Source organism: Sus scrofa, chromosome 17 (genome assembly GCF_054392235.1).
Source record: "Sus scrofa isolate SSC_HxYL_T2T_F1_AM1 chromosome 17, Sscrofa_HxYL_maternal_Yorkshire_Landrace_v2.0, whole genome shotgun sequence".
Classification (NCBI taxonomy): domain Eukaryota; kingdom Metazoa; phylum Chordata; class Mammalia; order Artiodactyla; family Suidae; genus Sus; species Sus scrofa.
In genome coordinates this window covers 12,431,276-12,457,518 of record NC_139399.1, presented here as the reverse complement: position 1 = coordinate 12,457,518, position 26,243 = coordinate 12,431,276, and the positions used below count along the sequence as shown (strand labels likewise).

The 26,243-nt window shown below is 42.6% G+C and overlaps 1 protein-coding gene across 9 annotated transcripts in view; it reads left to right on the top strand.

The window, feature by feature from the left end:
* Positions 1-26,243, top strand: part of MTUS1 (microtubule associated scaffold protein 1) — a 178,015-nt gene that overhangs the window by 137,821 nt on the left and 13,951 nt on the right. For all 9 annotated transcript variants that reach the window (XM_085002988.1, XM_085002986.1, XM_085002985.1 and 6 more), the window contains 2 exons: positions 1,155-1,369; positions 10,781-10,847. In XM_085002988.1, the coding sequence (XP_084859114.1) occupies positions 1,155-1,369; positions 10,781-10,847 (282 nt within the window). The remainder of the gene's footprint in view (positions 1-1,154; positions 1,370-10,780; positions 10,848-26,243) is intronic.

Sequence of the window (26,243 nt, the reverse complement as noted above, 5' to 3'; positions counted from 1 at the left end):
TGTGGCTCTGACCTGTGGCTGTGGTGTAGGCCAGTGGATGCAGCTCCAATGCAACCCCTAGCCCAGGAAGTCCCATATGTCCCAATGTGGCCGTAAAAGGGGGGGGGGGGGATAAAACACTTTTAAAATTACTGTTTATAAAATTGGCTTAGATTTGTCTCTCACCTCAAAAAACAGAGGCCCTAGGGAATGACTGTGAGAATAAAGAATTTTTAAGTTTTTGTCTTTTTTTTTTCAGATTTAGATTTGTTCTGGTTATAATTTAGCTTATTTCAAGAGTTAAGCAGCTTGTTTCCTGTTTTTCCAATTCTTTTTGATATTTAAAGTGACTGAGACATTTGGACTGGCTCCAGAACAGAACAGTGTTTTCATTTAAAATAGAGTAATTCCCAAGACACCGTGCCATGGGAAGTGAATAGTCACTTAGCACAGACTCTTAGATGGATTTGGAGTGTTAGCATGTGCTTAAAACAAAAATTTTTTAAAGCCGTATGACTGTTTGAAGGGGGAAAAGAAACAGCAAAGCTTGTATTTGATAGAAAATATAATAATATAGTCCAAAGAGTGTAATTCTCTTAGCAGTGAACATATAAAATGTAAAATGTGCGTAGATTTTCATTTATCAGAGTTTAGGAAATGACTCATCTATAATATAAATCTTTGTAAGGACCAGACCATCAGCAGGGAAAGGACAGGAAGTTGGCAGGAAATATGTAGGAAGAGGGAAAGGCATATTTAAAGTCAATCATTTGTGTGGGGTTTTTTGGTTTGTTTTTTTGTTTTTTTTTCCTGTTTGTGGGATCAGGAGACACAGTCAGGGTGCTTGTCACCGTCAGGTTTCTGTACAGGTTTACCCGAGAGATGAGAAACTATGAAATCAACATTATTTTGCACACAGTTTTTGTATGTTGGCTTGTTAAATCTGTTTCATGCCCCTCATTCTCTGCCCAGTGTATACATCTTTTTAGGTCAGAACTAAAGCCGTGGTCTGTATTTGAGCGTCTAGATGCTTGACCTCCGTTCTCATCCATATGCTTTCCTTATGTAAACCCAAGGGCATTTCTGTGGCTTATCTAGTTGTTTGTGAGCCCCAAAGGTGGTGGTGATAGAAAATTAGTCACATATTTTCCTACCTATATTAATTTCCTTTGCAGTTGAGAAGGGCAGGCAAAAGAATGCCAGAAGTTTGTGTATCCAGACCCAGACCTCTCCAGATGTGCTGTCCTCGGAAAAAACGCTCGAGTTGGCACAGTTTAAGACAAAATGCGAGAAGCAAAGTGGATGTATCCTGCAGCTCAAGCAGCTGCTCTCCTGCGGCAACGCCAAGTTTGAAGCATTAACGGTTGTGATTCAGCACCTCCTCTCCGAGGTAAGGATGTGTCCACCCTTGTCCTTTCACTAAGGTGGGTGTGCGGCACAGGGGAGGGGTAATGCCCCTGTCTTGTGACCATCTTTACGTTAATAACAAATGATCACATGGAATTCATCCAGTTGGGCTTTTGCTAACTCACTTTGAGATCTCCGATCTCTCTAGAAGTCTGGAATTGACACGTTTCTAAGTCCTCCTTTTTCGCTGGAGCCTGAGACCAACATCAATGAAAAGCTAATTGTCTGCCAAACGTCTGTATACCCCTAGACTGTATTAACACTGCTGATAAAAATTAATCGATCTAAGAAACAAGTGAAAAACTTTATTTGAGCCATATTGAGGGTTTTAACTGGTAACAGCATCTGAGATAGCTTCAGAAACTGTTCCGCCCTTTGGAAGTCAAGGCACAGGTATATAAATTTTTTGAGACAGAGGAATGTATGTTAGATGACGTATTATTGACAGTTTACACAAACCAGATGTGCAAGCGCAAAGAGGTAGGTCCTTGTGACCTTTTACAAGATCCAGAGGGAATGTTATCTTTAAGGAGTTGTCTTGTTGATTCTAGGAGAGGTTGCTTTTTATGGTTGAGCAGGTATTTCTGCCCATGGGGGAGGTTTGGTCCATGTATAATGCAGATAGACATACAGCCGCACTGGACTGGGGGGGAGTAGAGAAACTTCTTGTAGATTTAAATTGTCCTTGACTTGGCATAAAAATATGGATTTTGGAGTTCCTGTCGTGGCGCAGTCGTTAACGAATCCAACTAGGAACCATGAGGTTGCGGGTTCGGTCCCTGCCCTTGCTCAGTGGGTTGACGATCCGGCGTTGCCGTGACCTGTGGTGTAAGTTGCAGACGCGGCTCGGATCCCGCGCTGCTGTGGCTCTGGCATAGGCTGGTGGCTGCAGCTCTGATTAGACCCCTAACCTGGGAACCTCCATATGCAGTGGGAGTGGTCCAAGAAAAGGCAAAAAGACAAAAAAAAAAAAAAGAATTTTATTTCACAGCATTAACATTGTTTCACCTAATTTTTTGTCTAACTCTATGTAGCTTTCCATAGCACACTGAGCTTAAAGTTTTGAAAAATGAGGTTGATTATATTTATGGGTGGAAGAACACTTTTGAGATAACTCCCAGTACTGGTCTGGGAATTCTTCAGAATTTCATTCCTAAAATAGTCTGTGGTACAACCAACACGAAACAGATTTTCTTGGCTTACTTATTACTCTTTCTTGATATTCTACAAGGATGTTAATTTAGGAACTGGTTAAAATTCATTGAGAAAACCAAGTTTCTATGAATATGTGCTACTGGCATCCCTAGCAACAAAAAGTAGAGTTATTTAAAGGGAAATGACTGAGTTTGAGCTCTTCTTTTTTTTTTTTTTTTTGGCCCCTCCCCAGCAGATGGACGTTCCCAGGCCAGGGATTGAATCCTACGCCACAACTGCAGCAATGCCACAGCAGGAACTCCAGCTTGAGCTCTTTAGATATTTTTTGATCACCACTTTAAAGGTGAGGGCACATGATATCTCAAGAAGAAAACTGTTGGGAGTTTTCAGGTGGCTCAGCAGTTTAAGGACCCTGCACTGTCATTGCTGTGGCACAGGTTCAATCCCAGGCCCGTGAACTTCTGCATGCTACCAGTGCAGTCAAAAAAAAAAAAAGAAGAAGAAAACTCTTCAGTGTGCTTCTTCTGTAGTTAGGTTCAACCCAACAAACCTATATTCATTTCTTACAGAGGCTATTTGGATGTGGTTTCCTGTCTGGGCATGGGAGACAGAGGTGAATGAGACTTAGTCTGTGCCTTTGATGAGCTCCCAAGCTAGTACAGTTTAAATCAGTATTTGGTGAATATTTTACAGTTTTGTTCAAATGTATACATATATAGAGAGAGAGATGGGGGGGGGAGGGGAGAGAGAGGAGAGACAGAGACACTTGTCTAGTTTTAAAATTATAGTAGTATGGGAGTTCCCATGTGGTGCAGCGGAAATGAATCCGACTAGGAACCATGAGGTTGCGGGTTCAATCCCTGGCCTTGCTTAGTGGATTAAGGATCTGGCCTTGCCATGAGTGTGGTGTAGGTCACAGACGCAGATCCTACGTTGGTGTGGCTGTGGTGTAGGCCGGCCGCTATAGCTCCAATTCGACCCCTAGCCTGGGAATCTCTATATGCTGTTGCTGTGGCCCTAAAAAGGAAAAAAAGAAAAAAGGAAAGAAAGAAAAAGGAAAATTACAGTAGTATGCAATATTTTTGTTGTTCTTTAATGTGTAAGAAAGGAATTTGAGAGTTGGCTTATATGACCAAGTAAGTTAAACTGGAAACTTCATAATATCAAATGTGAGGAGCAATTAGTTTATCTAGTGATAAACCAATTATTTATTTTCCTGTCGCTAGCCTAGCAACCCCATGTTCAGTCTTTTCTCTTCTTTATCCCCTGCACAAATGCAGTCAAGTCTGGATGGTTTGAACACTCATCCCACCGTGTTCCTCCCCTTACTTTATCTCTTCTTTCCCATTTCCACTGATGCCAACTTTGTCCAAGCCCTGGACGACTGTGCCCTAGATTATGATGATAACAACGCATCTTCACGTTTGCCCTCTCTCCCATAGACTCCATCCAAAGCACTGCTAACAGAGTCATCTTTCCAAAGTATGCCACTCTGCTGATTCACACCTTCGGCGCTTCTCCGTTTTCTAATAGCTGATCTGCCCAGTATGGGAGCCACTAGCCTAATGAAGCTATTGAGCATTTGAAGTGTAGTCAGGCTGAGTTGGGATATGCAATAAGTTTTGTACATTTGGGTTTGGAAGATGATACCAAAAAAAGGATGTGTAAATAATCGCATTAGTAATTTTTCTATTGACTGTATATTGAAGTGATAGCTCGGATATACTGGGTTAAATAAAATATTAATATTATTTTAACCTTTAAAAATTTTTTGTCTTTTTTTTTTTGCTTTTTTTGAGGGCCGCACCTGTGGCATATGAAAGTTCCCAGGCTAGGGGTTGAATCAGAGCTACAGCTGCCAGCCTATAGCACAGCCACAGCAACACCAGATCCGAGCCTCGTCTGTGACCTACACCACAGCTTACGGCAATGCCGGATCCTTAATCCACTGAGTGAGGCCAGGGATGGAACCCGCAACCTCATGGTTCCTAGTCGGATTCGTTTCTGCTGCGCCACAATGGGAACTCCTAACCTTTAAAATTTTTTTAAATTGTGGCTACTAGGGAATTATGTACATGGCTCACATTATATTTCTTTTGGATGATTCTGGTATGTAACTTGGAATATATCTGTAATTTGGCACCAGCTGTACAATCATATAATCATGAAGGTAAAGGAGAAGCAAGAGGGATTTAGCATTTGTTGCATATTTACTAAGTACTAGACATTTGGGCAGGAGAGGATGCTGCATCTGTAGCATATGAAAGTTCCCTGGCCAGGGATTGAATCTAGGCCACAGCTGTGGCAATGCCAGACCCTTAAACTACTGTGCCACAGCGGGAACTCAGTGCCAGATATTTTTTTCTTAATAAAATCCCCTCTAAGAACCCAAGTTGGAATTTACAAGTAAATGAGGCATAGAGCTGTTAAAATAACCTAACTATAATTAGGCAGCTGAGAAGTGGGAGGACCAGGACTTGAACCCAGGCCTTGGACACTGTGAACTCAAAATCCCCTACAAACTTCCTCGGTTTATTCATCCTTTCTTCAAATACCATTACAGGTTGACCCCCTTCTCCCTAATACCTACATGATCAGATGTTTCTTATAGTAGCATCGCCTTACTACCTGGATTTAATGTACGTGGATTCCCTATGCAAGCAATCAAAGTTAAAGACGCGAATGAAATAGATGAGGCAGCCCTACCTTCCATGCCTCTCAGTGAGCCAAGGCCGGGAGTGGATGTGCCGTGGACCACAGCCCACTCTTCTTCGGCTGTGTCCTCAGCCCCTCACACCGCCTGTGGCTGACCCTTCCATGTTCCACGTGGTCCTAGTGTTTAAAGACACTTCCCTCCCGTATGACAGGGCCTGTAAACATAAGCCAAACCTTTGCCAGCTCCTCAGTTAGAGAGAGATGAGATCCAGCACTAGAGAAAACATTCCACTGGTTTGGGCACTCAGAGCTGCTTCCGTCCACAGTAGGGAAACTCTTAATGAGTTTAGTGGATACTTGTCCTGTATATAAATTTCCTCTTATACCCAGTTCAGCTCCCAAGGCCTGTGTCATTGTGACTCCCTTGAATTTCTTGAAATTCAGCTCAAAAATGCTCTCTTTCAAGAAGACGTTCCTGGTCCTTCTAGCTCCATGTTGTATCTACCCTCTAGTTTCCAGGAGCGCTTCTGTTTCTCTGTCATTCTTCTGCCTTATCTGTAACCATTTCACAGCTGTTTTTTTTTTTAACTTTTTAAGGCAGGAAGCTCTGTGAGAGCAGGATCTGTGTCTGGTTCTTTGTTAGGAAACCACCCCCAGCTGCTACGGCAGTGCCTTACCCATGATAGATAACACAGTGTGTATCTATCTGAATGAACAAATGGATGGAATCCCAGGTGTAAGATGAACATATAAAGTCTTTATGTAAATTTTTTTTTGCTCTTTTCTAGCTCTTTATAATCAGCAAATATTTACTGATTGCTTAATGTATACAGGGCACTGTTATAAAACAGTTGGAAAGGGACGCTATAACCAGGGGAAAAGTTAAGCAGTTTTTTCAAAATAATTTTTACTTAACCCTTTAGTTCTCTGTACACATTACACAGGTGATGGATAGACAGGTGTGTAGGTAGGTGGGTATAGATTGTAGATCGAGATTGATCTCTATGTACATATACCTTGTTATTGCTTACTGCTTCTAAATGGTTTGAGAGCATGAAGTTATGGGAAAGAAAATGGTCAATTATAGGGAATCCTGGAACTATCACTTTTGTTGCAACTGTTTAATAACTACAACTCTAGTGGCAAACACCATTACATAGCAGAAGTTCTAGTAAATGCCTCATGAATCAGGAAACCAATACCCACCGTTTCGCAAAGGACACACTATTGTTTCAGTTTGTTCTAATCCCTGGTTTACCCTTGCACAGCGTACAGTGTTCTGTACAGACAGACCACGTGAAGGACACTTGGTCATGATCCCAATTTCTTCATAAAAGGGTACATTGGGGAGTTTCTAGGTGCACCTGAACAGGACAGAGGTCACCCCTGCCAAACCTCTGATGAGTCATTCAGTGTGCCTCCCTCTATTTTTGAACGTGGACTCTAACCTAAAGTAGCACCTAAACAGAGATGAATTTTGAATGACAGCGGACTGTAAGTAAAAATGTCTTGGCACAAAAAAAGTGGCCACAACTCCTTGTGTGATGGGGGAGGAGCTCAGAGATGGCTCCCAGCTGAGCCATCTGAGGCGGCTCTTTGCTGCAAAATCCCCTGTGCTGGTGATGCACTCCCCAGCTAGCAAACTAAGGCCCACTGATGGGACCACAGCCAGAGACTAAGTGCCCATGTCCCAGGGACTCCTAATTAAATGATGGTGAATCCATTTTTTTTTTTTTTTCTTCTTGGAGCACTTCATATATTTAATGCATGAGTATAAAAGCATCTTTCTGGCCAGATTCCCACCTCCCCCACCCCCACCCCTTTTTTTTTTTCACATTGAGTAGAATCCAACATGTTACAATACAAAGAGAATTAAATAAACTTGTTATCTGGACCAGAAGGAGTTTATCATCTAAGACAGAAACACTGATATAGGGGCAGCTAAATAGAAAGATACAGGCAATCCATGTCTAGGTGACAAAACACATTTTATCGTCTGCAAATAAGGGGTAAATGTCTTAAGGGGCAAGCAACCAGGAGAGTCGGGTAACTTAGCACTGAGTGTGTGTCTGTTGTGGTATGGGCAGTGTGGTCGGCATTTCACATAGGGTCATGTTTAAAGCCCTTGAATACTCCATTCTCCTGTATTGCTTCCCCTCATCTGCCCTGAGGTATTGGGCCTGGACATTTTGTATCTACCTAGGTCCCAAGCATCTTGATGCAGGAACTGTGTCTTAAATTTTTTCCATATTTTTCCCAGCATCTGGAATGATACTTGGTTAATTGGCACTTGGTAATAACTTGCCTACCGATTCAGAAGGATAAATGTCCTGTCTAGACATGTGGAAGAAGGAGGTGGCATGATTGACAGTATTCCCTGAAGGTTTATAACATGGACAGATACACAGAGGACTGGGCATTTGTGGAAGTGGGACATGCATGGAGAGTGTGATTTGGACAGAAGAAGAGTAGGGCGTCTAAACAGGTTCATGGATGTTGATTTTTTTATGTGCTCAGTGGAAGACACTTGTTGATCAAGGGCATTTATATGTACCAAGAATATGGGATAACAATCTCCCAGTCCTCTGCAAAGCAATGTGGAGGGAGGGATGTTTCCATAGTTCAGGAATGCGTTGGCAAGGATTAGGACAGGGTGGAGGCAGCACCAACAGAGAAAGTGCAAAGGATTCAAGACACACAAAGGAAGAACTGACTGACTTTGGCACAACCCATTTGACAAGAGTCCGAAATGACCTCATGGTTTTCCTGTTACTGTCCCTGGGGTTGACTGAGGTTGGAAGAGATCAGTGACTTCTGGGCATTGAGGAAGGTTGGGTGCTGTGGACCTGGGGAAATAGCCACACGGGTACAGTCACCTCTTGGCATCTGTGGGGATTGCGTCCAGCACCCCAGCCTTCAACACATAACAAAACCCATGGATGCTCAAGCTCCTCCTGTAAGATACAGTTTGGTCCTCTGACCCCCCAGGTTCCACATCAGCCAGCCTCAGATTTTGACTACTGAAATTGCATGTCCCTCAAAGCCCTTTAATAAGCAAAAAGATCGCCTGATAGATATTGGTGATAGGATGTAAAAATTCTCACAGAATAACTCCTGGAAATTATATACCAACTTAATGTTTCATATTTGAAAATATATGAAATAAATATATAAATAAATTTCCATATCTATGAAAAGTGACGTAACTTCTTGCCAGCTTTCCCTTCTATTAGCGATTTAGCTGCTATTGGAAAAGGGTGAATTTTCAGCAAGGTCACCAAATGTGTTACAGATTGAGCGAAGATATCTAGTAAAGGTATTTTCTTGTCACTCAAGCGACGAAATTTGCTGATACTTACTTGAACTAAATTATGAAGGTGACAAAATTAAGGCCTAAATCTGAGCTCAAGAAAGGTACACAGGTGTATGGGATTTCTTTTTGGGGTGATGAAAATGTTCTAAAATTCTGTTAGGTGATGGTTGCACCACTGTATAACTCTGTGAAAACACTAAAAAGCATGGACTTGTACACTTTAAGTGGATGAATTATATGCTATGTGAATTATATCTCAAAGCTGTCATTTAAAAAAGTATACAGTATATGTATTCTTTATTTTCTTCCATTTTTATCCAGGTTAGTTTTCCTCAAACTTTAATTTTTATGTTAGAAAACTCATTACTTATTCACTTTAAAAACCTGGATTTACTGATTTATGATTTCAGAATAGTTTAATACTACGTTTTAAATGCCATTAAGGCCAAAACGTACTCATTGAGGAAGTGTTTCTTAAATTCCAGTTACTGTTAAATGTCCACAGCAGTGCTAGTATGTTGTTAACTTAGCCCTTTTGTGAGAGACTACTACAAAGAAAAAAAGTCAAAGCCATAAAACATATCTGATCTCCAGTTCTCAAATCTGCATGTCACACTTAAAATGCCAGTGGGCCGTGTTCTAAGCATTCCCATTATTTTTTCCGGGAAACATCATTCATTTTATAACGTCGTTGTAAATTCTAAGTCACAACACATTCCCCACCTCATTCATTGCTCACTTAGTATAGAGGTTTGGGAGAACAAATTTCCCTTTTCTATTAGCAAGTATGATCATGTAATGACCTCAATTAGAAAGGGGAATAAAAAGACTCACAAATCTAAAAATAACTCCATTATCCACGCAGAGGAGGGCGGTTTTTCTTTCCACTGTACCAGCCGATATTTAAGTAAGTGGCCATCGATCAGTCTAACGTCTGGCTCTCGTTTCTCATAAATGATGGGCTGTGGCTTTAAGTAATCGCAGGCTGCTTGTGCCAAAGGCAGAAGCTGCAGCATCAGCTCCTGTGCGGGGAGAGGCGTCTGAGGCACCCGGTAACCTGCAGGACGCAAGCACGGCCGACCCCGGGCCAACGGCGCTCCTCCCGCTGCAGCTCTGAATGTAGGCAGACCGGCCTGGTGGGTGGTGCGGCCACCTGTGTACTCCTTGGACGGTGCGGGGGGCGGGGGGAAGCTGGAGACGGAAGCTGGAAAATGGGCTGCTCCGGCAGCAAAATGTGCCTCTATCCTCCATGTGCGGCAACAAGGGTAATTAGTATTTGTTTTTAGTGCTTTTCTGGAAGAATTTCAGGGACCGAGGCAGAGGTTTAGGGGGAAATGCTTTGAATGACAAGCAACTCTTGCCTGCAAAGGCCGGTCGCCGGTCTCCGGATCTCTGCAACACTGAACCAGATGCCTCGGGAGCTCTGGCTGGGGGATCTTAGGGAGGGCATTTCCCGAGAGCTCTGAATTCCGCCCTTTCCTTCCTAACGCGCTGGTGGTAGGGAATCTGCCTTTTAAGAAACTACCTAATGGCTGTATTCGTATGCATGTCTGTATGCTTGCTCTGAGTTGCTGGCAACTTGGAAATTGTTCTCTTTTGTAAGACTGATCATTGCTTGTTTGATTCTGAAACAGCCGGCTGGCTTTATTTAATTCATTTCTCTAACATCTCCTTAGAATTATAGCTGAACCTTAGATCATCCTTAGAAAACAGTATGTAGATGAGTAAAACTAACTTGATTTTGTCTTTAAAGGGTTATTTTTTTGTGCCATGGCTCTGTGATAGACTTTGTATCTTCCCTTTAGCAGTAAAGAATTGGCCTCATAAGGAAAGTTTTTTATTTGCAAATATAGGACAAAGTACATACAAGTGTGTATGTTTAGAACATTAAATATTTATCTCAAACTGATTAGGCCTTTATTACCCTTGGAGGAGAATGCATTACGTCTTGAGTACAGTATGCATTAGCTGAAAGGGTCTGCGACTGGCAATGAAGCATGGCTCAAAGTAAACATTTTTAAATGGGCTGGTCAGTGCCTCCAATGAAAGTGTCACGAGGACCTGAGAAAATACAGATTTTTGAAACATGGATTTCCTTAACAACTAAGGGACATCTGTGTTTTTTTAACAACACAGACTGTCGGCCTCAGTGATTCATATCTTGGCTTCTCAATTCTGAGTCTCGTTTTCCTGGTGATAACGAATGTGTGTGTGCTTTACTGAAAGGGACCCTCTTGAAAACATGAGTAACTTGATGTGTGTTTTCCACAGCGGGAGGAAGCACTGAAACAACACAAAGCCCTGTCTCAAGAACTTGTTAACCTCCGGGGAGAGCTAGGTAAGAGATTTTTTTTTCTTTCCTCTTCTTCTTTTTTTTTTTTTTAGCAAGTTTTGTGGGACGAGGGAAAAATGTGATTCTCTGCAGGGTGGCCTGAGTTGCACGCTGGTGCAAACACCATCATGTCGACATTTCTTTTGAATCTCGGCAGCTTGGCCTCAAGTTCACAGAATTCCAGGCACGGATCTGACTAAGCTTAGTAGAGCTTCTGATGACCAAAACATTTCTCTTCCTGAAGAGAGGGACAGAATGGTTTCTGCAATTGTGTGGATTCCTGTTAAATAATTCTATCGGTTGTTTTTTCTTTTCATATTAACGAGTGGTGAGAAAATTCCCTTTCTCATAGCAATAATGATATTACCCTTCTTGGGTGGTTTGTGAGTAGTGAGTGTAAAGTTAGAAGGGGGGTAGCTATCTGAAGAAGGCACATTCTGTAGTTATTGGACAGGGCCTGGTGGTGAGTAAGGACCCACTTTCCCAGAAAGCCATGTGCCTCTGACACTGTGGCACTTGCCGCTGGTGCTCCAGTTCCCAGGCTGAATTGTGTTCTAGCTCTTGTCTCTCCTGGAAGAGTCCTGGGTTCTCGCAACAGAAACAATCCTGCCTTTCCCAGCTCAGCTAGTGTGTTGGAGCTTTGGAGGCACCACAGCCCTAGAGAATCAGTTCCTGCTTTAGTGTCAGCCAGGTCTGGAGTAGCTCACTGAAAGGCCGAATGCCTTGCCCTTTGCGGGTTTTCTGTGTGTTTGCTGAGAGTGTGTAGTTTTGTGTGTACATAACACAAAGGCAACAGTCAGAGATGAAAATTTTGTTCGTCTAGTTCCAGGAGAAACTGCTCATTTTTCTTTGGACAACACCAGAGTTTAAACATTGTCAATGAAATTAGCTAGACTTGAATATTCTGTAAGTCATCCCGCCCCACCCCCCACCTGGGGGGCAAAGATCAAATCGCCACGAATGTGGGGTGAGAACTTCTCTCTCTATTCCTCTTGCTTTTCACTTCCTGATTGGGCCAGGGCGGGGGTGGAGTGGGGGTGGGGGGCTGTGTATGTGGTGGTGGGGTGGCAATGCTAAACCATTAGCTCACCCCCAGATTCATAATACCTCGTCCAGGACATCATTTTCTCCTGACCTTAGGAAGGACTCTTGATGGAAAAGTAATTTTAAGACAGATGGAACTTCAGGCCCCCAAACACTTGAGAGTTCTAGGAAAACAGCTCAAGGAGACCACAGATAAGAAACAGTGCACTCTGATTCAACCCCCTAGGCTGGGAACCTCCACATGCCCTAAAAAGTGAGTGCAGCCCTAAAAAGACAAAAACAAACAAAAAACTCCGCAGCTCTGAGAGACATGTAAGGCTCTCTGCTGGGCTACCTCCGTTGACTGCTGCCATTTTGGTTGCCTACATGGCCACCTTAATTTGCTTTTGTCGATGCCTTAAATAAGGTCATGGATATGGGTTAGCAGATGAGGAAAGAGGCCTTCTCTGTGTGTCTCAGGGTCCATTCTAACCCACTGGGGGTGAAAAGGAGCCTACCTGGAGGTTCACATTTCAGCCTCTCTGCAGGATGAGGCAGAAACACCCAGGGAACACTGTTCTATTGAGTCATTTGAATGGGGCCGTCCTCTTGTCACCTCTTAGTGGGTGGCACAATTCAGGGCTTTCAGTGGGGACCCAGCTACTCAGCACCCCTAGTCCGTCTCTTGGGCCACAGGAAATGCCATGGCCATTTGTACCCACTCTTCTCTTCCTGTGATAAAGAGAGGGTGCCCTCGGGTGGCTTTCTTGTGGCTCTTGAGGTGTCAGGATTCAGTGGCTGGCCCAGCCCGTATCATCTGGTCACCCAAGGCCAGACCCACCAGAACTGTGTCCTTACTGCTGTTGAATCAGATCGAATTGCTCCAGTAACAGCATAGGGCATTTGGGCTAGGGTTTTGGTTCTACCCAGGGAGAGAAGAGAAGCCTTTAAATTGTTTTTCTGATGAAACACTTCAGGAAGAATGTTCTCAAAGCGGCCAATTTGAGTGATCATGGCATGAGCTGCCATGGAAATAAATAAGTTTACATAGCAAAGTTTACAGCTCAGTTTTAAAATCTGACGCAGTGGGACGAAGCAGTTAGACTGTGTGGTCCCACTATCCAGGTTCATATCTTTGGTAGTTGGGTGACCCCAGCGCAAGATCCTAATACACGTCTTCCGTCCCAGTTTCATTCTCTGTATGATGGGAGTGATCATCGTCTGTCTCAAGGGCAGCCACTGGGATTGCATGAGGTAACTGTGTGGCAAAGCATCCGCCACCAAGACTTCACGGCTATTAAATTCTGGGTATGAAGATGCATGCAGTTTGTATTTGCTAACGTGTGAGGGCAGAGACTGCACTGCAGAAAGGAATTGTAATTTGAACAAATATCATTAGAGATCCCTCAGGACAGGCTGTTTTTTCTCTTCACATTGAAATGGAAGTGAGATGCGATGGGTCCCCCCTTCCTGATCCATTAGAAGGTCTTGGGGTGTGGGGTCCACACTCTAGGTTGTGATTCATCCACTCCTAGTTAGATGTTACCTGGCTTGAGGACAGTTTCCTCGCTGGTAATATGCAGTTAAAATGTATTTTGCTGGATCATCGTGGAGCTTGAACAAGATGGTAATACCTATGTGGCAGCAGGCATAGTGCCTGCTCTGTCACAGGGAACTCAAGAGGGCCGCCACCATGGTGCCCTAGGTACACCCCCCGCCCTCGACGCATGCAGGATTGCTGCTGTCACTTTCCTATTAAGTTTTCTTTACTTTCTCTACGAAAATTGAGGCCAGGTTCCCAAAATACAAAGAATAAATGATGACTCATAAACTCAAGGGCACTGAAACCCAAGAAAGGTCGGCACTTTTGTTGCTGTTGTTCGCTTCCCTCTCTTCTGCCTCCTCCGCGTCCCTTCCCCTCCCCTTCAAAAGTCCGCGCTTGTGATCTTCAAATCGCTTGTGATCTTCAAATCGGACTGCCTAGAGCTGTCCCTTCCACTGAATGACTTTACCACTCTCGTCTCTCTTGTCACCCCAACAAGTGTCTTCTGCTGCCAGGTTACCCCCAGCTTCCCTCCAGTGCAGCCCACGTGGTGTCTCTGCCACTGAGCCACACCCTCATGGAACAGCTTACCATTTACTTTTTTTTTTTTTTTTTCTTTTGAGGGCCACACCCACGGCATATGGAGATTCCCAGCCTAGGGGTCTAATCGGAGCTGTTGCCACCAGCCACAGCCACAGCAATGCCAGATCCGAGCTGCATCTGCGACCTACACCACAGCTCACGGCAACACTGGATCCCACTGAGTGAGGCCAGGGATCAGAACCTGCAACCTCGTGGTTCCTAGTTGGGTTTGCCTCCACTGAGCCACGACGGAAACTCCTCACCATTTACTTCGGTAGAAACGCATGAGAAACCGCTGTCGGTCTGCTCAGAACAAAACCGTGCGGTTCCCTTGGTCCCAGAGAGCCTTGATATGTTGCATTTGTGTGTTTACTAAACCTTGTGTTTTCCTGTTGTCTTCAGACTGTAAACTCTTGAATTGCAGAGATTCATTCCTGCTTCTGTGAAAAAAAAATATATAATATGCTTTCCATTTTCATGGGTAATTGATGAAATATTTATGGGCATTTTAGGTTTTCAAATTTCTTTTTATTTAAGGACAGTATGTGAAAATTAATGAAAATTGTGCACGAAGAGAAACAGACCATAGTTTCATTACCCTGCCATAATTTATTTTGGCCCATTCTTTTGTATATAGGAATAGGAGTTCCCCTTGTGGCACACCAGAAACAAATCCAAGTAGTATCCATGAGGATGTGGGTTCGATTCCTGTTCAGTGGATTAAGGATCTGGTGTTGCTGTGGCTGTGGTGTAGGCTGGCAGCTATAGCTCTGATTTGATCCCTAGCCTTGGAACCTCCTGCACCATATGCCACAGGTGCAGTCCTACAAAGCTAAAAAACACACAACTTTGTACTTTTTTTTTTTTTTTTTTTTTTTCCTGTTTTGGCCACCCTCTGCCACAGTTGTGATATGTGCTGCAGCTGCAGCAACACAGGATTCTTTAACCTACTGTGCCAGGCTGGGATCAAACCTGTGTCCTGGTACTGCAGAGACAGCGCTAACTTTTTTGCACCACAGCGGGAACGCTTGATTTTTTTTTAATTAAGGTATAATTTATATGCAGTGGAATGCTTATTGCTCCGTCAGTCTTGACAAACACACACACTGATATAACCTATACCTTTAGGTTAGGTTTCCAGTAGACCCTTGTACCGGGGATGCAGACACTGATCTAATTTTTATCACTGTAGGTTAGTTCTGTCCATTCTACAGTTTCATGTACATGAAACATACAATGAATTCTTTTTGTGCCTGGCTTCTTTCACACATAATGTTTTAGAGATCTTTCCATGTTATTGCATATGCTTCAGTTTTGCCTCATAGTCTCCATATTATCATGTTTAATAACTTTGGGAAATTCTATTGAGTAGATAGATGGGTATAGCATCATGACACTTACACTTTAATATCATAGTAAGGCTTTCGTTGTCAGCTGTTGTCCTATCCATTCCCGTGGTTTCAGCTACAACCTACAGAGTGACGACTCAGATTTCTTTTTCTAGTCCAGTCCTCCCCAAACTGCAGATACATTTTTCTCAGTGAAGAGCTGCCTCTAAGACAAGCCAGTCCAGTGTAATCAGAGCTTCCTGATTCCCCCAGCCCCATGCTTCCTAAACACTCTGCAGTGTCTCCTCATTCAGACCTTCTCAAAATCTGTGCTTTGCCTTCTGTGGTCGCATTATTATTCAGTTATTACCCAAGCTGAGGTCATACTCCTCTTCCTCCATCCTCCACGAGATACTAGTCTCTGTTAAATGTTGCACAGACTGTCCCTCCCTCAGCATTCCGGTTGCTACTGTCCTAATTTAAGTCCCGTAATTTCTCACCTGGAATATATCCCCTTGGCCACCCAACAGGTCACCTTGCCTCGAAACCTGCTTCTCTCCTCTCTGAAAGCACCAGGACTAGTAATAAATCTGATGTGTGTCCTTTACTGTACATGTGTAACTAACAAACGTGACTTCACTTTGACTTTGGGAAGAAGTCCAAACGAGCTAAAGCTACCGTGTATGATGTGACTGTAAATTCCCTCTCCTCACACCTCTTTTCCCCTCCCCAGGTGCCACCCACAGGCTCCTTCACACCTTTTTTGTGCCTCTTGGGCACATGTATTCCTCTCTGTTTGAAAGGCTCTCTCCTCTTCCCACTAGTTTTTGCTTCTCAAACTCCTTCTCACTTGTCATTTTTAAAGTCCCGGCTAAAACAGCTCACCGTCAACTGCATTTCTCCCAAATCATTCAAGCAAGTTAACTGCAGCCCCTGCTATACCCTTCAAGGTATTGCTCTTATAGGTATTTGTCTACAGATCTCTTGTCACAGTCCAGCACATCAAGGGCAAGGCCAATGTGGCCTCCATCTTTGTAGCTCTACCAGCTGGTACCTTGTGCCGGCACTTGGTTCTTCTGATGCTTAGTACTTCAGCAAATGAAGGAGTGATTTTACTGCTGAGAATGGTAGCTAGGGAAAGTTGGTTTTATCCTTGTAGTATACTAATATTTGATGGTTTCTGTGCACAGATATTTTCCTATAAACTGTTAAAAAAAATAAGTAGCTCCTGCTGAATAGCCCAGGGAACTATATCTAGTTACGTGTGATAGAACATGATGGAGGATAATCTGAGAAAAGGATATATGTGTATACAGACACACACACACGCACATATGACTGGGGTCACTTTGCCGTACAGCAGAAATTGACAGAACAATGTAAATCAACTATAACAGAAAAAATAAAAACCTAAAAAAATAAAAATACAATAAAAAGCAAAAAACAAAACCAAAGTAAGATGAGCTATAATTCCCTACAAAACATTTTACATTATGCCTGACCATCCCGTTAACTAGGTCATTTTGAAAATGTCAGCCCTTGAAATAAACTACAGTTCAATTTAGCGGTCTCCACAATCTACAGTAAACAATTGTCCTCCGAGATAGGGAGTAAGTATGTCATTCTCATTCTTTCTAGGGGCATGTTTGTGTAGTGGACAGCTGTGATTATGCTCTTTGGGGGTCCCTAATTTTTATTAATCTTAATCATTATAATTATTTTTTAATTTAAATTAATGAAAAAGGTAGTTTTTAATTCACAATTATTATTTAGCTATCAGAATTAATAGATCACATGTTTTTATACATTGATCCTGGTTGTTTCTTTGCCATGATACAAATGATTTTAACACTTAATTCACTATAAAAACTCCTGGAATTTTCATAACAGTGATATAAAAGGCTAGTTGATTTTGCCCTTTGTGTGCACAAATGATGGGTATAGCCTCAGCGTTTATTGAGGCCTTGCTCTTTCCTCCATCTGTGCTCATCTTTAAGTCTGCTGGTTTGCATTTTTTTGGAAGGGAGGGAGGGAGGAAATGAGGCTTAAAATTTATGTAACTTTGTAAAGTCAGTAGACAAAGCATCTGGATTAAAACCCAGGATGGCTAAACCACCAGCTTCCATTAATCACAAAAGAAAAACCATGGTGAAACTATTTGAAAGATTGGGGAATCATTTGTTATAAACACTAGTTTGCATTCATAACTACTTTTGAAATCTTTGCATTCAGTCAAGAGTTCAAGAAGTATTTTTAGATTAAAATATCTTAATATCTGCTAGGGGAAAGTGATTTTGGCTCTGCCAAAAGCAGTATACATACTGTCTAATCAACACTTAACTGTGTTTGTGAACTTGAGCCTCCCTCACACCTTCATGGAATGTGTTAATTCTTTCACTGGTTTTGTGTAGTTGTGGTTTAACAAGGTGGTATATTTAAGATAATTTTAAAACTCTTTACGGTTGAGTCACTTCTGAGTTGCAGAATTCTAGAGGTGATTTTTAAATGAACTTTAATGAAAAATGTATTAATATAATTAAAACAAACTTTATGCCAAAACAGAATTCTTTTTTTTTTTTGGCTGCAGCATGCAGCAGCTGAATGGGGGATCTTTGTTCCCAGACCAGGGATTGAACCCAGGCTGCACTGGTGAAAGCACTGAATGGAAACCAACAGATCATCAGGGAACTCCCAGAATTTTATATCTGACTGAGTTGATTGAAGATGGAGTTGATTCCACCTCAAACTTGGCTTATTCTCCTTCTATCCATGTCTCTGTGTCCTCAATTTAGACTTTGGCTGTCTCTGTAAGTGAAAGGCTGTGTTCTTTCACCTGTAGTACCAAGGGTATCTGTTCTGAAAGCCTATTGAGTTTTCATCTTTGTCCTGCTCTTTTCCTTTTTTCATCTTTGTCCTGCTCTTTTCCTTAACTTGTCCAGTTTTGCTATGTTTGCTTTTCCCTAACTTAATGTCATTTGTCTAGAATGGTGGTTCTCAAACCTCATTGTGTAATAAAGTAGTTAAACGGTTAAAATGCAGATTCCCAGTTCTGACCAAGGTGGCTTTGGATGGAGGAATCTACTTTTTAATTTTTTTCATTATAGTTGATTTACAATGTTCTGTCAATTTCTGCTGCACAGCAAAGTGACCCTGCCGCATATCCATAGACATTCTTTTTTTCACATTATCTAGAGGAATCCTCTTCTCGTGGTCATCCAGGTGACTCTGATGCAGGTGCTCTCTGGACCCCACTTTGACACCACACTCGCTGTACAGGATATTGTTTGTTTTAAGTAAAAAACATTTGTGTGTGCAGGTGTTTGTATGCAAGCAAGCACAGCAAGAGAATAATACAAAATAGTTCCAACAGAATTGAGTTCGTACATATACACATCATATGCTTACCAGTAACTTTTACCTGCCCTTTTGAACCTTGCTCCATAATAATGAAGTATCAGGGAGAAGAGCCGGAATCGTATCAGACTCATACTCACCTTTTTATTAACATTAAATGTATTCTTTTTATTGGAATGCGATTTCCTTAAAGTCTTAACTCCTTTTCAGCAGGCCTGAAGCTTAGAACCTTTATGTCAGTTATTCAGCTAGACTTTTGACTCATATCCACTTTCAAGCCAAAATGTTTTGATTAGTCCATGGAACATTTACTGTTGTGATCATGAGAGCATCTGTTTTGCAGCATGTTGTTGGCCAGGGAGTAGGCTGAAAAACAGCAAAGCCTTTTCAGACTTTCATTGGCAGGGAGAACTGGAGGCTCTGCAGGGGCCTCGCTGGCACCCCTATACTGAGATCTGTGGCAGAGTCAGATTGTCATCCCACCTGCAAAGACGATCTCATCAGGACAGTCAGTGAAACAAAGATGGTTTTTGTTTTTTCACCTGCCTTACCTTGCAGTCTCTCTAGCTTCCACAAGGCCCTATTGCTCTGAGGTGTCCACTGTGTGAGTGAATGAATTTCTCTCTTAATGCATCTCAAGTGGAGAAAATAGCCACTGAGATCAGGTTCTGTGTTCTGTGCTGAAGAACCCACATGGAAAAGGGCTAAGTGGATTGAGTTCTGGACCAGTTCTGCCACATCCATTCTCTCTCTAGTCTAGTGAAGTGAGATTTTTTTTTTTTTTTACAGCTGCACCTGCAGCATGTAGATGTTTCTGGGTTAGGATTGAATTGGAGCTGCACATGCCGGCCACAGCAATGCCAGATCTGAGCCACATCTGTGACCTATGAGGTAGCTTGCAGCAATGCTGGATCATAACCCACTGCGTGAGGCCAGGCATCGAAACTACATCCTCACAGAGACAACATCAGGTCCTTAACCCAGTGAGCCACCACGAGAACTCATGAAGTGAGATTTAAGATAAGACCTGTGTTATTAATGCAAGATATGATTATATGATATGAAATAATAAATGTGAGAGAGCACTTTTTCAAGGAAGAACTGAGTTTTAAAGGGAAGGTGGCTTTATTTATGGGAGAGTGGTTTTGATGGTGCAGGTGTTTTGTGAATGTAAGTTCCTAATAGGTTGTGACTGGTGGAATGCTTTTAAAATTTGTTCCTGTCAATTCATCTAATTCCCAAGAGGAATCAGAAAGCTATTTGTAGGTAATTTTTAAATTTAGAGAAAGACTTTGTCTCTCCCACATGTCTGACAAATTTCTTGGTCTTGTGGGAAAGTACTATCTCTGAAGAGCAAAATCTGGGACTTTTATAAGTAGTTGATCATTCCACAGTCAGTCTGTGAAGACTCACTCCACAAAATAGAACACAATTTTACTTTACTCTCACCAGACCATAAAGTGAGCGGAGCAGATGGTCATTCTTACTACCTGGCACATCAGGAAACTGATATGCAGAAAGATGCAAGTTCCCCTGTGGCTCAGCAGGTTGGGGATCCAGCATTGTCACTGCTGTGGCATGGGTTTGATCCCTGGCCCAGGAATTTTTGCCTTCTGTGGGTGTGGTCCAGAGAAGGGGGCAGTGGCGGGGGGCAGGGGGTGGAGAAAGCTGGAAATGCTTGTTGTTGATAGCATAGGTCCTTACCCTTTTGTTCTGTGGGCTACCCTCCTCTCCACAGAGTAGCAATTTACTTTTAAAAAATGCTTCTTGGTTCACATATATTATCATCTCCAATATAAAGCAGATTAGACCCCAGTTTAAGAGGGTAGCCAATGTGGTCACTTGGCCCAGAAGTACATAATGAACAGATTTCCCGTCATATAATAATGCTGTGAAAATAATCAGACTTCTACGATAGAAGGTTGTGGCCCCATTCATGGCTCTGGACTGGAGTCCAGGAGAAGCGAGGTAAGGTGAATATTAGTGTCCCCCTTCCATTTTTCACTCACTTGCCAGCATTGATAACATGCTATTCTGCACCTGGTTTTCTGCTTAACATTTTGGGAAGATCAATAGACAGAGAACTTCCTTTTTTAGACAGCTGTAAAATTATTTTTTCTGGGAAAAGCTTCCATTATATCGATACATGGTAATTAATTTAACCATGATGGACATTAGGTTGTAAGGTTTTGCTCTTACAAAAAATGCTCCAGTGAATAGCCTCGTATGTTCCTCATTTTATATGTGTGGGAGTGTGTCTGTAAGATAAATTCTTGTTAGTGGAATTGCTGGGTCCAAGGAATAGGTAGAGAAAACTTCAGACAAACCCAAACTGAGGGACATTCTATAAAATGCCTGACTCTTCAAAATTGTCAAGATGATAAAAAGCAAGAAAGACACACTCGCAGATTAGAGAAGGCAAGGGGGATGTAGTGACTAAAAGCAGTGTGCTCTCTTGGGCTGGAGCTTGGAACAGAAAAAAAGGACAAGGTCTGGGGTTCAGTGAATAATAATGTGCCAAGGTTGGTTTCTTAGTTTTGACAAATATCCCATCATAATATGTGATACCAGCATTAAGAGAAACTGCGTGAGAGGTATCTGGGGACTGTTCTATCATTTTAAGTTTTCCAAAAATCCAAAATTATTCTAAAAAAGTTTATGCTTTAGAAGGGAGTGGGTATGAGTGGAAAACTGGTGAAATCAGAATAACATGTGTAGTTAATAGTATTGCTCCAGTGTTAAAAACCTTAGTTTTGGAGTTCCCATCATGGTTCAGGGAGTTAAGAACCCGACTAGTATTCATGACGATGCGGGTTTGATCCCTGGCCTGGCACAGTGGGTTTAAAGGATCTGGTATTGGAGTTCCCGTCGTGGCTCAGTGGTTAACGAATCTGACTAGGAACCATGAAGTTGCGGGTTCGGTCCCTGCCCTTTCTCAGTGGGTTAAGGATCCGGCGTTGCTGTGAGCTGTGGTGTAGGTCGCAGATGCAGCTCGGATCCCGCGTTGCTGTGGCTCTGGCTTAGGCTGGCGGCTACAGCTCCGATTAGACCCCTAGCCTGGGAACCTCCATATGCCGCAGGAGCGGCCCAAGAAATGGCAAAAAGACAAAAAAAAGGGGGGTGGGGGATCTGGTGTTGCTGCAGCTGCAGCATAGGCCACAGCTATGGCTCCGATCTGATCCCTGGCCTGGGAACTCCATACACCGTAGGGCGGCCGAAAAAACAACACGCAAAAAACAACCTCAGTTTTGAAAAATGTTCTCATTGTTGTGTAGGATGGTAAGTGAAGCTGAGTGATGGGTATACAGGAGCTCTTGCTGCTATCTTTTCGTACCTTTTCTATCAATCTAAAACTATTCCACAAGTAAGTTTTTTTCTTTAAAAAAAAAAAAAAAAAAAAAAAGGCATGTCTACTGTAGGGAAGAGTGTGCCGTTGAAGAAAGAACTGGAAGGTGGCCAGAACTAAAGGCAGGTGAGGTGTCCAGAGAGAGGCTGAGAGAGCCAGAGCTATCAGGAAAGACTGGGCTGGACAGCCCCCTCCCTCCTGGCTGGTGCAGAGGAGGGAACTCTGCTCAAGGAAGAGTTGGCAGCCACCCGCAGGCCTGCTGGGAGTATCCAGGGAAAGGGTGGGTGTGCCGCCCGAGAATGACATCATCTGATCTTCCTGTTTGTCTTTTCTCTCTGTCACGATCTTTTAGACAGCATCACAGAACTTTGCATGAACTTCCCAGTGATCTTATCTCCCCAGTTTTCTTTTGCTGCTTTTATGTGCGATTTAGATGAAATTACCTAAAGGTTGGGGAAATTCTATTGCATATAGTGTCAAGAAGAATAGTGGTAGGAAGTAAAGATTTGAGGTGAATGTGCACTCTTTCCTTACGTGTGTGTGTTTAACTTCTCTGAGTACTAGACTGGCAGTGCCTCTTTCTAAAGATCACATTCTGTCATAGACCCACCTCCCCCCAGCATGGCTAACTCTTCAAAGACATTTGAATGGGTGCACTTTTGCAAAACTAGTAATAGTAACAGTAGCATTTGCTGCATACTTACTCTGGCCGGGCACCCCGATAGGTGCTTCACATTATTTTATTTAACCTTGCAGAAAAGGCACTAATATTACCTCCATTTTAAAAATAAGGAAATTCAGGCTTATGAAGCTTAAGTAATTTGCTCAAATCACATAGCAGTATGTGGTGTGACTGATACTTAAACCTAACTTCTGTTAAGATATTTCTGGAGTTCCTGTTGTGGCTCAGTGATAACGAACCTGACTAAAATCCGTGAGGATGCAAGTTTGATCCCTGGCCTCGCTCAGTGGGTTAAGGATCCGGTGTTGCTGTGAGCTGTGGCATAGGTCGCACTTGAGGCTCCCATCTGGGGTTGCTGGGTGGCATAGGCCAGTGGCTACAGCTCCAATCCAACCCCTAGCCTGGAAGCTTCCATATGCTGTAGGCGTGGCCCTAAAACAACAAAAAAAGATATTTCTTCATGTTCCTGAAAATTAAAATATTGTCACTTGTCTCATGATGAAGGCTACTACTCAGATATAAAAATTAAGAAAACCTGAATAATTTCAAAAGACTATAACAATGTAAGGCCCTGATTGTGTCATGTTTTTCTCACACAGTATATTTATCAGGCACCGAAGGGAAATTCGTCTCCACGAGATGGAAATAATAAAAATCTGATCTCTTCCTCTTAGAAAAGGCCACCAGCACCAGTTAGGCTGTAGTCCAATCCTTCGGGAAAACTGCTAAAGGATCCAGGATGACGCCAGTTCTGTTTTCAAAGTTATATTTGATTCTGGCATTGGGCCTTCTCTCAATGTCATCTAAGTAATAGAAAAGGAGAAATTTCAAGCATTTCACCACTTCTGAAATATTTTTCCCTTGCTCAGTTATCCATGTTTTAATGTGCCAGGAAGGGCCTGTTTTTCCTGTTCTGTCACTGGCCTCAGATTCTCCTCAGGCCTGGTTCATCTCAGGGTGAAAATGTCAACTTCAGCTTGTAACGTGGCCATGTGTTTTAGGGCTGATCTTGTAAATATGTCAGTTTCCTGCTTTGTTTCTTAATTCTGAAGACTCTTAATTGTCACTTTAATTAATACATTGCTGGAAATAGCTTTTGCCGTTTACCAACCTGTGCCCCCAAATCATCCATCCATTCCTCTCAGGCAGTGGTCTCTTTGGTACCCTTAATCACAGACATGCTTTTAAAAAAATCACCTCATCAATGATTAAAACAACAAGGACTCCTTAGTACCATGTAGATTTCGCACTTGTGCCATAACTTCTTAAAAACAGTATCTTCTGACGCTGTGCCAAAACCCCTTGCTTGCTTGGCCCAAATTCTGAAAGATAGATGTTTGCTTTTGGCTGTGTTGGGTGTCTGATTAATTGACTGAAAGTGAGTGGAATTCTGGGGAGACAAGACTGAAAACATGATGAAAGAGCCAAGTCAGCTTAGGAATCACACCTAACCTGGAACAAGTACAAGGAAACATCCCGGGCTGACATCCCCCACCGCCAGCTTCTTGTGTCCAGCTGACCACAGTACTGAGAACCCTGGAAACAGCATTCGCATGTGTGTCCTTCAGAAAAGTATTCCATGAGCCTTTACGCCAAGTAGATGTCTCCCCAGGAGTGCAGGCCAGTTAACTCAAAGTAAAGCCGTTTGTGTGAGGGATCACTCCAGCCCAGCTGTTCCTGCACAGCTGCTGGCTTAGGTCACCGTCTGGGGCCTGGCCTGCACTTGGGACTGCTGTGCTCGCTGCAGCAACCACCGCTCCCCCTCCCCCGCCCGACCCTTTTTTTTTTCCTTTCCCCTTCCTTCCCTCCTGTCCTCCTTTCACCTCACCTACGGTGGCCAACAGAATTAAACCCTATTCAAGCCTCTTTTTTTTTTTTAAAGAGGAAAAGTCTTGTCCAGTGGAATATGAGAGGGTTTCCATCCTATTTAGTTTTAAAGTTTGGGGCACCTCGTTACGCATTCCAGCTGACGGTTGCTTGATGACAAGCAGATGTAATGTGAAATTCAGCAGCTGTAGCATCCTGTTACCTCCACATGGAAGCTCTCCTAGTTTTTGGTCACTCAGACATTTCTCTGAGGTGATATAGAATATTTTTTTTCCTTTTTTCTTTTTTTTCCCCCCCTTTTTCTTTTGGCCACCCTGTGGCATGTGGAGTTCCCAGGTCAGGGATCTGATCCAAGCCACAGTTGTGACCCACACTGCACTTGCCAGATCCTTCAACCTACTGTGCTGGGGCTGGGGATCGAACCTGTGTCCTAGTGCTACAGAGACACTGCTGATCCTGTCGCGCCATGACAGGAACTCCAAATTATTATTATTATTATTATTATTTTTTACTTTGCTGATATCTGAAATTCCAAGGGAGTTAAGTCAAAACACCCTGTGAAATCAAGATTTCTCTCAGTAGAAAAGTTATTTTGATGCTTTTACTGACTGCTTGAAAAATATTTTTTTTTTTTGTCTCCTACTTTCATGCAGAGCTCAGTAGGGAACAATTCACACAAAGAGGCCTGTGGCCCCATCATTTTGTGTGAGTTGGAAAATCAGCAGAAGAGAGTGTGTTTATTCATTTGACTAACATTTACCTTCTTGAATCACTTTTTTCCTCCTTTGTTAAACAGGGATGCGAAGAAAGTACTGGGTAGCATTCATCATGCCCATCATCTTTGAAGAAAAAAAAATAACTTTCCAAATTTAGTCCCAAAGGCTTGAGTTGTCACTGGTATTGACAGTCTATAATCTGGCTTCCATCAACATCCTTGAGCATTATCTCCAAATTTTCTGCCTTGTGAATGTTCTAGTTCCCAAGGCACACAGTGCATACTCCCACCGTTGGTGGTGGAACACAGTTTTCACTCTTGACATCAGAGTGGTAGTTCTTGCTTTGTTTTTTTTTTTTTTTTTTTTTTTTATTTTCCCACTGTACAGCAAGGGGGTCAGGTTATCCTTAGATGTATACATTGCAATTACATTTTTTTCCCCACTCTTTGTTCTGTTGCAACATGAGTATCTAGACATAGTTCTCAATGCTATTCAGCAGGATCTCCTTGTAAATTTTCTAAGTTGTGTCTGATAAGCCCAAGCTCCCGATCCCTCCCACTCCCTCCCCCTCCCATCAGGCAACCACAAGTCTCTTCTCCAAGTCCATGATTTTCTTTTCTGAGAGATGTTCATTTGTGCTGGATATTAGATTCCAGTTATAAGTGATATCATATGGTATTTGTCTTTGTCTTTCTGGCTCATTTCACTCAGTATGAGATTCTCTAGTTCCATCCATGTTGCTGCAAATGGCATTATGTCATCCTTTTTTATGGCTGAGTAGTATTCCATTGTGTATATATACCACATCTTCCGAATCCAATCATCTGTCGATGGACATTTGGATTGTTTCCATGTCCTGGCTATTGTGAATAGTGCTGCACTTGCTTTGTTTTTGCTTGTAATGTTAGTTCCTTTCCCCTTCAGTAAGTATTTGTGGGTTTATTTGAATTGTAAGCGTTCTCTTTAGCAGACACCATGCTTATTATTATTTCAGTATGGCT